The 13,705-nt window shown below is 42.9% G+C and overlaps 1 protein-coding gene across 15 annotated transcripts in view; it reads right to left on the bottom strand.

The window, feature by feature from the left end:
• Positions 1-12,640, bottom strand: part of rims1a (regulating synaptic membrane exocytosis 1a) — a 120,287-nt gene extending 107,647 nt beyond the window's left edge. For all 15 annotated transcript variants that reach the window (XM_085297648.1, XM_085297653.1, XM_085297657.1 and 12 more), the window contains exons 1-2: positions 12,118-12,640; positions 8,074-8,148 (exon numbers count right to left, since the gene is read on the bottom strand). In XM_085297648.1, coding sequence (XP_085153774.1) covers positions 8,074-8,148; positions 12,118-12,278 — 236 coding nt within the window. In that variant the 5' untranslated portion in view covers positions 12,279-12,640. The remainder of the gene's footprint in view (positions 1-8,073; positions 8,149-12,117) is intronic.
• Between the last annotated feature and the right edge of the window lie 1,065 nt (positions 12,641-13,705).

Here is a 13,705-nt window from a genome sequence, read left to right as displayed (position 1 = left end):
GTTTACTTAGCCTGGCGGGGCGAAGGACACTGTCTCAGCTGAACTATGGACACGTACACACATACATATACTAGAGCTGGGCGATATGAGATTTTTTCATATCATGATATGTTTTTTTCATTTCAGGCGATAACGATATCTATCACAATATAAGCCAAATAACTATATTTGTAAGATTTAAATGTGTCGTTGCTCACAAGTAAAATGTGAAATAATCAGCAGCTTGTTTTTATTTAAATATTTATTTCCCATAATAAGTTCAACAGGGTAGATGTACTTAAGGAACATGAGACTTTTTCAGATAAATAAAGGCAAATATTGCAAACTACACAAAAGGCAGCCGCTAAAGCGTTTAAGTTTCAAAATAGAACAAACGAAACAGACTAAATTGTCAATTCCACTTAGAAACAAAATATTAATTCTAAAAATAAATCTTAGTTTGTTTTACAGAAGAACAGACAAAACTGACTAACTTTTGTCAATATCAAATAAACTGAGAACTAAAAGGAAATTCTCAATCTCTCCTTGTTGTATAGCTGAGCTTTTCAAACAGTTTTAACAGTTACTTTAGTCTGACAAAAGCCGAATGACGAATTAGCGCTTCCAGTCAGAGACTGAGGCTACGTCCACACGTACACGGGTATCTTTGAAAACGGAGATTTTCCGTTTTCGTTTTAAAAAATAATCCCGTCCACACATAAAGGCAGAAATGAAGGAAAACGCTGCTATGAACATGCCAAAGCAGCAGGTGGCGCTAGATTCCTAACCGTGCAGAAATGTTGGCCAATCAGAAGTCTAGAAGCCTCGGTGGGAAAAAGTAAACAAAGCTGGGGCATAGAAGCAGAACCGAGTCGTATGTGTGGACGGACAGTAACTGTGTGTATATGTAAGCATTTAAACACTGCAGAGAGTAGAATTAACAGTATTGTAGAAATTCATTTCACCGAAACAATAACGTGGCGCAGTGTGACGCATGCACCAGTTTATTGTATTTCCAGACTTGCTTTCGGCACAATTTACAGTGCACGCTACTCTGTTTTTTGTCAGACTTGAAATAGCCGAAATACCTTCACACTACGGAACTTCTATGGCTCTTCCGTTCGACAATCTCTCCGGCATTGGAACCATCATCTGTTTTCTCTTTGGTCACGCTCGGTTGATTTTTCTAGTCGGCACACTCATTTCCTCCATTACCCGGGCGGTACGGTGGCTGGCTGCTTCCCAAACAAACACACGTGCGGCTTGGCACTTGTGCTGTACGTAACAAGTCACGCGACGTGACGCTGCGGCTGTGATTGGTTCGGCTCTGCGCTACTTAATTTGGATTGGCTGACCTTTTTTTTTTTTTTTTTTTTAAGAGGACAAGAGCGGCGAAGTCTATCGCGATAGTTTAATTTCTCTATCGAGTAAAAGTTATATCGCGATACATATCGTTATCGTTCTATCGCCCAGCTCTAACATATACTGATACTGATAAGCACTCACTGACGCATCACCCTCCCTACCCCGGATCCAACGCCACCTCCAACGCTTACCTCCCCTCTGATGTGGACATCGGGTCAGTTGGAGGTGCAGTCAAAAGATTGCAGCGGTCCCAGATCAGATGTACACACTGGAACACTTTCCCATGTTGCTGTCTGTGTTTATTGTGCTATGGTGTGTTGATATCTGTGCATTCCTGTATTATCCTTCTGTGTTACACATTTCAATGTTTTTTGTCCTCGCTACCTAGCCTGACCTGTCTCCCCAATGTGATGTTTGTGTATTGTATGTACGGTCGGTAAGGTCTGTCATCTCGGTTGTGGGCAAAAGACCTGCAACTGACAAATAAAGGCTATCCCATCTCATCTCATCTCAAACCAGGTACCATGTTATCTAGGGTCTTTAGACTGACTGTGCTAGACGCACTCTTTTAATTTCTCTTGCTGTAGCTATTTAGCTACAGCTAAATATTACTGACACTATGTTAGCAAAGAGGAAAATGCAAAACTATTGATCTGTTTTGGAAAAGATAATTTTTAAGTAATGTTAAGCTATACTACTACTATAAATTCAACCCAAGTGCAGCCTAGTGTTTGGATAGGAATTAAAAACTTTATCCTATCACAAGCCAGTTACAGCTAAGGAGAGATTATCGATCACAGTAAAGATTAAAAGCTGAGACATACAGTGATTGGCCACAGCTCCATCACCACACCTGTAAATGAAAGCACAGCTCTGAGTTTAAGTCTTACCACTATCCAGGTGGACGGGTTAAAAAATAATCCAACAACCTAAAGTTGTTATGAAAGATGAAAGTATCATTTACTCATACCAGGGTGTAACGTAATTGTTGTTTTTGTTGGTATTTTAACTCTAAGGTGCCTCAAGTGGCCAATCTAGGAAGTGAAGTTTTTGACATTTTCACATTTTGTTCATTTTTGTAGCCCAGACGCTGCTAGGTGGTGTCTGCCCAATGCATTTTTATTTAAATTTAACCAAATCTCAGAAATTACATGTATGCTTATAGTAGCTCAGCAGTTATTCCAGTGGTTGCTTTACAGACATGATATTGTCTCTATCCCAGTTCAGTGCCCCATGAAAGGCTGAAGGAAAAGTGACTGTAACGTCTGGTGTTCACAGGAATTGCGTTGGGAACACTAACCAGATAAGCGCAGATTGTATAATGTTAAAAATGAGGGTCATATTGTGGGATTCCTCAGAAAAGCAGATGTGCTCCAGCTGACTTACTCTGTAATCCCACCTCACTTTCTGATCCAGCGACACACTCACACACACTCCAACACACATACAGTGCAAATAGCACATAAACAAGCTTTATCCTTTGATCATTGTGTGGCAAAAAAACAAACAATTTCTGGCTGCAGACGTCACTGCAAACAGGAATGCATGGAAACCCGGTTTTCAGTCCACAAATAAGCCAACGAAGACGGGGGTCCTTGTATGACATCAAAGAGTGTTTTTAAAGCAGCACTGGCAATTCAGGTCTGTATTAACGACTATTGATCAAATAAGCAGACTTTAAAACACACACACACAGACACACACGCAGCGGTGGAAAGATGATCACTGAGCAGTTCCATTATAAAGAATTGTTTCTGACCAACCCATCAAGCATCCAATTCCCACTAATTGGAGATGAGATGGGAAGGGTTATTTCGGAGAAAGCTAACCTCTAACCACCTGCACTCTCAGTAGGATGTTTGCTGGAAAGCTTGCTAATGAACTGGAGTGTTCAATTTACAAGTATGTAGAAGTAAATAGGCTTTGCTGGCAACGCTAAAGCCCAAAGTATATTTCACACAATAAATCTACACATGAAAGTTTCATTTTTGCAACGTTAGTCAATACAGAACCATTGGAGTTTCCTAGATAATTGATTGATACGAGTATTATGATCAAGGTTCAAGGTTCTGGCGTACTTGGATTGCCTTATTATCATATTCGCCAACAAACGACTGCACAAGCTCAGAAAACAGACGTTCCTTCATACAATCCTGGATCAAACTCATAATTGACTTTTTTAATAATAGATTGTGTTCAGTTTTTCATAACTTTGTACTGTTTTAACTAAAGGATGCCTATTGAAAAGCTGAACATTATTCTACTGGTTAATGTTGAGTTTTGACTTTCACTTCCTTAAGAAACCAACAAAATACTACGACAAAATAATTTGCAGTACTTTATTCCAAAGTTGGAATAAAGACGGCAGGAAGAAGTAACTTTACTGATAAGCACTGTTTGTAGGTATGCCATGAAAACATTTAATGATATACTGAACAAAAGGACCTTCACCCTATAGATGAAAGCTCAGCCTGACAATATATCATTTCTATTGAAAAGTACTGACAAGGTGTCATGGTCCCTGTGCCTCACCAGCTGATCCTGTATTAGGCAACATGTGTTTTCTCTCTCTCTCTCTCTCTCTCTCTCTCACCTGCCGGGGCGGTGCTCATTTTGGGCTCCCGCCCCTGGCCCACGCACCTGCTGCCTATCGGGATGATCACAAGGCCGATTTAAGACAGCAGCACTGTGTCACTCGTCGCTGGATCGTTGAGCTATCAGCGTCAGTCGCTCAGTAGTTTGTGAATCTGAATCTGTGAGATCGTTCCGTCTGTTCGCCTCTAACTGAAATTTCTGTGTACAGATCTTTCCCGGACCTTTCCCTGCCTGCCTGTCATCCCGTGGACGAGTGAGTGGATTGTGTTTACCCAGTGTGGGGAGTGAAGAGACAGAGAGCCTTTGGAGGGCGTCAGCTTCCCGTCTTTCCCCTCACATACCCCGGAACCCTGGACCCCCCTCCCCTCCCTCCAGCACGTTGTAAATAGCATCACCTGGTGTCGTTGTGTAAATAAATTTGTAAACCCTGTAAAGAGTCCCGGTCTGCGCCTGAGTCCGTTAATTAAAACCTGACACAAGGGGTGGAAGAAACAATCGGTACTGTATATCTCACAATAATTTCTGCAGCAATACAGGGACACCAAATATTGATATTTTATTAAATAAATCAAAATACTGTGGGAATGCTATGAGTAAGAGGTCTCATCTAATCCACCACCATCCTGAGATAACGCTGGGTGAGTAAACTTACAGTATATTGAATCGAGTCTGAATGAGCCTTGGCCAATGAGTGTGACTCAAGGAGACTCGACTCAACTGTCTTAATGGGCTCAAATTGTATTCTGGTTATATATCTATAGAACAGGAAGACAGCTTACATATCTTTTGACATGTCTATCTAAAATCTCCAATCATTATACACTGGATTGAGATCTGATGATTTTGACACTAATCAAACCATTCAGTGACCCATATACCTAAAAAATGGGTGTAGTGTTATTCTAGGAGACCACTCCATTGGGATAAAAATGTCTTATTGTCATAGGATAACGGTGATCACCCCAAAAAACTTTATTTTGATTTGCAGTGGCTTTTTCCCCTAAAGCTGGGGTATCAAACATAGGGCCCGGGGGCCAAAATCAGCCCGGCAAAGACCCCAAATCTGGCCCACTAGATTAGATTTTGAAAGAGGGCATACGTTTTGGACTTTTAACTGTATTTTTAAAGGTGGAACAGCTTTTGCTACTAATAAAGACCTTCCCCATGACCATTTGTATGACACAAAAGTAAATAAGTAATAGCTTAACACTGAAATGACAGGAAAGTTCCTGTTTTTCACTATCTACTATAGAAATTTCAGTTTTTTACAATGGGGCCACATAGAAAAAATGAATTTTTAGTGAATTAACAAAATGTTTCTATTTAATAATAATAATAGGTTATTCTGGCCAATGCACTACTAGAACTTTTTCTGTATAATAATATTAAGATGTCTCAGGTATCGGGTCAGGGATAGCTCAGTAGGTATAGTGGTATAGTGGTGGCCCCATGATCGAAAGGTCGGGGGTTTGATTACAGCTAAGCAAGGTACCATCCGTACACACTGCTCCTCGGGCTAAATGCAGAGAGGAATTTCCCAACGGGGATCAATAAAGTATACATTATGATTAAGTGTGTAGTTATACTTCTTTACACTTATCGAAAGGGGGAGTTTCACTGATCCAGCCCACTAGAGATCAAAGTGGGCTGTACGTGGCCCACAATGTAAAATGAGTTTGACATCCCTCCTCTAAGGGGACAAATGGACCCAAACCATGTCAGCAAAATGTCCCACACAGTAACATGACACTGGATTCTTTCAGTCTAGTTCAAGTGTTTTTTTCTTTTATATGTACACTATGCTGAAACTGCATACGTAAAAGATAGACAAAAGTATTGGACAACATCTAAAAAACTGAATTCGAGCATGGTACTGTAATAGAATACCATTCCTGCAACAAGTCAGTTTGTGAAATTTCTTTCCCCATAATAGAGAGTCCATGATCCCATGATGTTTCCTTGATGTAAGTGGTATTTTTACAAAGTGAAAACATTTTAGAACCACAACCACTCAGCCATGAACTCACGTAACATCACAGAGCGGGGTCACTGAGTGCTAAGGCCCACAGTGCATAAAGGAAACCAGCGATCAGCTCCTATACCTGCACAGGTACAAACCTCCTGTGTTAAGGTTAGCATAAAAACTGTGCACCAGAAGCCTCGTGGCATGGGTTTCCATGGCTCCTGCAGGACTAATGTGTAGGTTTCCCAAGCTGTTGTCCATATGGTGTATTATGTAAAGAATACAGGCTGATCTCTATAGATATGTATCTTAATCAGAAATCTTAATTCCCAAAAAATGGGTCTAGACATCAGCCCAATAAATCTAGTATGAGCCAAACTATAAATCTAAGCTAACAAAAATATAGTGATTCGTAGTTACAAGTGATTGAATACTAATAATATATTACTATAATAATTATGAATACTAAATTAAAGTGCAAGTGTGATAAAGATCTTTGGTTTGAAGTTTAGTTTTAGTGCAATATATGATCATGCTAACCTTTGACAGAGAAGAGAGACTGATTATTATAGAAGAAGGTATTATTAGATTGCTGTATCCTCTTTTACAGTGAATGAAATATAAAACAGAGTTAAAAGAAAAAAATAACTAACTGGAAGAGACCTCATTTTCACTTAGCAAGCAGCCACCAAACAGCTAACAGCCAGTTAGCTTGACTGTATATAGGGAGAATGTTTTCCAGGTAGAAAGCTGCATTATGCTAGCTAAGGGACAGTGCTTACCTTCTCTATGTTACATAGTAGGTGAGCATAACAGTTTCTTCTTTTCATTCTTCATCTCTACCTAAAACTGTTTTATGTGTCTTCAGAAGCATGCATCCATCCTAAAAGTTTGTGTACAGCACCAGCTTCCACCAACAAAGCTAGTGAGTAAATATGACTAGAACAAAACCTAGTTTAGATACTCCACTGACATTTCCATTCATTCTAAAGGAAACGATAAAGCCTTTCAGGTGAGACATTGCTGCTAATTCAGCTTTTTAGCAGTCTTTAGGAGGCATCATTTCCCATAACCCCCAGCGCTTTGTGACCTCAACGTCACAGCTCAACAGAAGAGTACAGGGATCACAGCTAGCTGACAAGTCCATAAAAAAGACTGAACAGGTTACTAGACAGCAGAGATTATATCAGCTAAAACAACAAGAGGATTACTAAGCATTTAAGATATGGACGAAATCAAATCACTATACTCTCCCTGACAATCTTCAGGTTTTTCTAATGAAACCGGAAGTTTTTTTCTGCCATCATTAAGTTTGAAATGCCAAAGATTGTATAAATTCAGAAATCTGCATCAAAATCAAAAAAATTGTTACATTGCATCTGATTTTAGAAGGCAAGAAAACGAAACATAAATCCCATTTGCTTTTGAAACTTGGATTTAAGGATCTTAGGTGGGTTTTTTCTAAAGGAAAATGATGCCTCATGTTGCATAAATCTGTTCGAACATGTGAGAGGAAGATGACGCGAAAGTCACACAACCGCATGATAGAAGTCATTCCTCCAGACGAGCAGTTTTGGCAGAAGAGACGAGCAAATTGTGAGACACACAGAGCATCTGAATCCAGCCTTTAACCAGCCACTCTACGGAGGAGGAAGATAACATCAGCTAGTCTCTAATGACTCAGGCTCTGGACTGGACTCATCAGACCAACCATGTCCTTCTTTACAGCGGAAGCTCTGTAGGTTGCCGCCTGACAGATGACAGACAGCAATTGGTCTGTTTGTGTGTGTCTTAGAGACACAGAATGCTAAAATAAAAGTTTAATAAACATAGAAAATAAATCTAAACGTCTAAATGACGTGCCGTGTATTTCTGTTCCACTTAAGGTATTATGCAAATTGCATAATAATGGCTTGAGTCACACTTGCAAAAAATAATCACCATCGTGCGTGTTTATCTTTAATACCGCTGATTCATCTGAGGTGTAAAACTGAATTTCACAACAAACATGAGAAACACCGTCTCGATTGGAGATTGAGGCCAGAAAGGCGACTTGATGCTAAAGTGACGCAAAAGCAAATATTAGCTCGCATTTTTAGCAACTTAGGGCCAGTTCCGCATCGATGGGGTGGTATTGACCTGGTGGTTAAAGAGTAGCTGTTGGCACTCACCGGACGTCGTTTTGCTGCGGGGGTTTCTTCTGTCCAACCAGGTTCACTGTTCTGGCTTGGATAGGCTTTTCTTCTCTGAAAAACACAAAGTTAGAAAAGTGCAGTTAGTCCAGCGTTTTGCTATGATTTTGTTTGATTTATGTGCTTCGTCCTTCTAACATTGAACAAGTCACCAGTGACAGCCTTGGGGTAAAGGCTAGGGTTAAGTTCACGTCTATCCCTTTATAACTTCTACAAGGCATCTGCCCTGAATCCTACTGTCTGACAAAGCAGGGCAGACCTGTCTTAATGTTTCTCTCCTATAAGCTGAAACATCTAAGCATAACAATTAGTCCAGAATTCAGTTACATATTGGTTCATTTTGGTACATTACATGCTAGCTTGTAATGTCAATAATTATCTTGTTATCTACATAAAACTTTGTGTCCTGGCATTGTTTTCTCAGTCCTTATTCAATTTTCATCCATCCGCTTCCACTTATCCTTTTCTGGAGCCTATCCCAGCTGTCATAGGACGAGAGGCGGGGTATACCCTGGACAGGTCGCCAGTCTGTCGCAGAAAACCATTCGCGTTCACACTCACACCTATGGGCAATTTGGATTAACCAATTAACCTATCCCCACAAACTGCATGTCTTTGGACTGTGGGAGGAAGCTGGAGTACCTGGAGGGAACCCACGCAAACATGGGGAGAACATGCAAACTCCACACAGAAAGACCCCGGCCTGATGGCGGAACTGAACTCAGGACCTTCTTGCTGTGCGGCAACAGTGCTAACCACCGTGCCACCGTGCTGTCCCTTATTCAATTTTATTTTTTCAATTTTACTTGTTCAGTTTTAGCAGAAATCTGCTTGAAACAGGTTCGAATCAACACTTTTTATCTTGGGAACAATCGGGATACCGCTAGGCATCGATGACGGGCCTTAGACAACACTGACATGCTTTCAGTATGTCCACTGACACATCCACAGTGTGATTCAAAACCATCTCATCCATAAACATGAACAGCAGGCTCTGATCAGTCTGATCACAGAGGGAACTCAAGAGAGAATTCCCCGCCAACACCCACGCTGTCTAAAACAGAAGACGTTTCTTTTTATTGTCAATACCGTGGGTACCCTGCTCGTTCATTATGAGACATTTTTGGCACATCAGGAATCGAGATATCTCTTCTACTGACAGTTTAAGTGCTTATACACTGACAGTAAAGGTAGCTTCGAGAACCTTGGGTTACCCCGATGTATAATATGACAATTCTTTCAAAAAAGGGGGTAAAAAAAAGTACTGTTTTACTTTGTACGTGGTACAAAACTCATAGCGAAACATCCTTGGGTTGTGTAATTCATCATAGCAAGCATCAAGGCTGAATATTTCATGTTAAAGATTCCACTGTGTTAGCGTAAAATCACAGCCTAATATTTGGTACAGTAATAGATTCAATATTATATGAAACTACAACTTATTTGTCAATCATACAAAAGGCAAAGTTCAGCATCCTCATAGCCTACATGACGGTTAGAACTACTAAGCTGTATCTTAGGCACAGGCTAAACAAGCACATCTTCAGAAGCTAGAAGATGTGTTTCTAGAAGGTGTTACAGTTCAAATAAACTCTCATATATGCACGGTTCCTCTGTTAAAGGCGTACATATGCCAGACAAGCAGAAATTCCATAAGAGGTGCTTGTCTAACTAACTCTAACCAGGTCAGCAGTCAAATTTGAGCACATATCACATATGTATAGTACAAAAGATTCTTTATCTATTTGAGCTTCTGGTATTTCCTCTGTGTTTTGTCTTCAAGGTGAGACAAGTAACACATGGAACCCTCTATAAAAATAGAAAAATAAGTTATCAATTTGAGGAACCTTTATCATACAGTACTTCAACATTGTACACCCATCAGGCAATGGTTCTAGGATTTGAGTTAAGTTGATGTTTTTTTCTGTTTGGAGCAGCCAAAGTCCTCCCATAGTCTGGTGACTTGTCAGGAGTGTACCCCAGGTCTTGCCCAATCACAGCTAGAACTGGCAACTCTGAATTGGACAATGTTTGAGAAAATGGATGGATGGAACAGTGAAATGAAAAAGCTTCTAGAAGAAAAACTGTAATACCAAAATGGAAGTATGAGACTTTGTACAATTCAGCATGTGGCTTTGAAGCCAACAATAACTCTACACCTAGACGGGTCACCAGCAGCAACCCCGTTTTAATGGGTAATGGCCATGGAGTTTCTGCTTAACACTGGATAAAATGCACACATTTGTACTATTATGACATGCCTTTATATTGAATTTAAACCAGAGTGTGGCCAGAGACACCACTCATCGATTATTGAAATTATTATTGCTTTCGATTTCCATTTTTCTACCTCAGATCATTGAAAGCAGAATACAAATCATGCCCATTATTGCTGTGGCTTTAAAGTGAGGTTTGCACGCATGCACTGTGAACATATGCGCATTAATAGAAAGTAAACTGATGTGAGTATATCTTAAACAGCTCGTAAGTGGAGCGTATTCTCTGCCTCTGTTCATTACAGCCCACACTTCCCTACTCCTGGTACACTTAGCACACATGTATTAGTCAACCAACCAGTGCAGCTTTTCAGTGCAGACCCATTCGTACGAACATACACACACAAACACACACACACACACACACACATACACACTGCTTTGCTAACTCAATCCAAACACTGGTGAGAGGAAACAGTGCTGAAGCCTATATAGGCTTGGACATGTGTGTGCTGACAGCCTTATCCGCAGCTTCCTCACTATGACATGAGTGAATCCACAGCTCTTTAATACATCACTGAAAATGATGCATAACCACTTAGGGCCGCAGCTATATACTGGACATTTCCTTCTTTAGAAGCAATGAATCGATCTTCCGTTCCAGTGCTGGGCCATCGTTCTGCACAGAGGGCTTAAAATAGAACAGGGACGTAAAGCTTGAGGAGCGCCTCTCTTAGGTGGGTCGTTCTGCCTTTCTTTGTACATGCATGCGTGCGGCTCCCGTGCATAACGTGCAGAAAACATGAGAAAAGGCGTCGCTTAAACTTGATGCATTTTCTGGTCCTGGGGGTGGGGGGTAAGGAGTGTGGGGGATGGTGGAGGGGGGGTGAACATATAGGTTCGTTCCTGCGCCGATTGCTGCAACAAACTGGAGCAGACTTTTCTCCATTTAATGTGGGAGAGAAGAGGTAGGATACACACAGCGATGTAAGTCACTCTTGATTCAAAATAACATGACACAGGCACCTTTTCCTTCCCTGCTAGAGGCCCACTGTTTCTTTAACAGCCTGTGTGATGTCTGCTGCAAGAGCACTGGCCTACATACAGTGCATAAGGCTGGGAAAGGCTCAACCGCACCCCAGAGCTGAGAACAGCAGCTGTTGAGATGGATGCTGCACAGATAAAAGCCAACAGGGAGGGCTTTACTATTCTCAGCGCCAGGCTTCACTGAGCCTCCTGCAATTTCCTGCTGAAATATTTCAGGGGAAGTACAAATACTTTCCACCTGACTCGGGCAGTGGCGTTGGGTGACGATGACAATCTCAAGGAAAGAAGTGCAGAAGAGAAATGTGTATGATTCATCTGGGAGGATGCTGCTGCTGCTGCTGGGTGACACACCCCTTCCCTTCTTCTTCTTCCCTCCCCTAACAAGTTACACCTGAGCCCTCACATCCAACGGGCCTGCCCACAGGAGCGTTCCAAATCTGTGAACTGGACATGCATGGACTAAAGCCTATGAGGTTCCTCCGGCACAGAGCCTGTGAGTGAGTGTGTGGAGGGACCTGCAGGATGTACACACACACATACACACATGCATACATGATCACATACAGTGGAGTCCTGCAGCACGGGTCCTGCAGCTGTCACATTGTGTCCATACAGAGCAGACTTTCATGGACTTCAGAATGGAAACTGCCCAGGTCTAGTCTTCCTCTCTCTCTCTCTCTCTCTCTCTCTCTCTCTCTCACACACACACACACACACACACACACACACACTCACTATCTTTTTGCTTTCCCTCTCTTACTTTAACATGGCCTCCTCTTTCGCCTCTTCCTCCCGCTGCCGAGCCAGCACAGCCATGATGATCTTCCTCTCGTCCTCCGTCAGGTGACTGAGGTCCGGCTCCGGGATGGCCGGGGCGACGGGTGGGCGCGGGCCGCCCCGAGGGCCCACCGAGGCAAACATCTTCCCCGCCGCCGCCGCCACCACCACCACCACCTTGCCCCCTTCCTCTTCCCTCTCTCCCACCTCCTCCTCTTCCTCCTCCTCTTCCCTCCTAGCCTCTGTCGGGATCACGGATAGAAAACCCGCTGGCGGAGCCCACGGATCACGACATGGCCCACGGACAAAGCGGCGGTTGGAGCATCTGATGCGGTGTTCCCATGACGGTGGCGGGGGGCACCCAGGGCGGCGGCGGCAGCGGGCTCGGCGCTAGCTGCGGTAGTAGTAGTAGTAGTAGTAGAGGTGGTGGTGGTGGTAGCGGTGGATGTGGCGCTTTGGTTCCCGGTTTTAGGCGCTCCTTCTCCCTCTTGCTGCTCCGCTGTCTTCTCCCCCCTCCCACCGCCCGCCCGCCCGCCTCTCCCCTCCACCGCCTCCGTTTCACGGGGAGCCCATGTCTCCGGCGGTCGCTCGCTCGCTCGCTCGGGATGATGACTCGCGGGAGGAGGACCTCTTTTCCTTCCTTCAGGCCGGGCAGAGAGGAGGAGGAGGTGGAGGAGGAGGGGGGAGCGGGGGGGTGGGGGTCCCCCAAAGGCGGCTCAGGTCTTCGCTCGGTGAGCCGGGGCCGGCTGTTTGGCTGCGGGGCGAGGCGGCGACTTCTTGTTTTCCAGCGCCGCCGCTGATGCTGCTGTCAGGGAGACGAAACAGTCAATGGGACCGCAGCCCCTCGAGCGCGTTCACTCCTCTTACGGCGGGAGTGCGCAGCCCTCATTTGAGAATGGGGGCTCCACTCACCGTTAAGATGCGCGCTCACGGCTGTCTATAGCACACACGGGAAATAAAGGGTTCCTTTAAGGGTCCACTGTGCGGGTTTAACGCCGCGTGACTGCATCCAAACACGAATCCTTTTATTCGTAGCGTTGTGTTTTAAAACAAAAAGTCCTGGTGTATTTTTCACTACATACCGGTTCATAATCATAATTAAAATGTGGGAGAAAAAACAAGGTAGCTTCGGGATATTTTGAAGGAAACTATCTAAAAAAGTGAGTCGAGGTTGGGGCTAATCTTACGCTTATTACACTATTATTACATATTACTATATAATTATATGTAGCTCTTAATTTATTCTTGTTATCTGTTTCAAGAGTTTAAACCACATTTAGACTTAATTAGGATACATTTCATATTTCATTAAGGAGCTTTAATTGAGGGTCAAAAAACTGAGGATCCAGAAAACAGCTATTTTCCTGTGGACCCCCATACAACCAGACTTCTTTCCCACCAAATGAGTTGCCCGCTGCTGGCTGTCAGAAAGAATTTAGTTTGGAGGCATTTGTGCACTGGATTCACATTTCATCCATTTTCAGTATACAGTTTATGTAGCACACATAACATCAAATTTACAGCTTACACCAAGGGACTTCAGCAAAGATACAATTGTATTACAATGCATG

The sequence above is a fragment of the Mchenga conophoros genome, linkage group LG13, assembly GCF_057382185.1.
Source record: "Mchenga conophoros isolate Kocher_MC1m ecotype Shallow Benthic linkage group LG13, M_conophoros_male_GT1.1, whole genome shotgun sequence".
NCBI lineage: Eukaryota > Metazoa > Chordata > Actinopteri > Cichliformes > Cichlidae > Mchenga > Mchenga conophoros.
The sequence above is the reverse complement of the archived record's forward strand: the minus strand, read 5'-3'. Positions and strand labels throughout refer to the sequence as shown.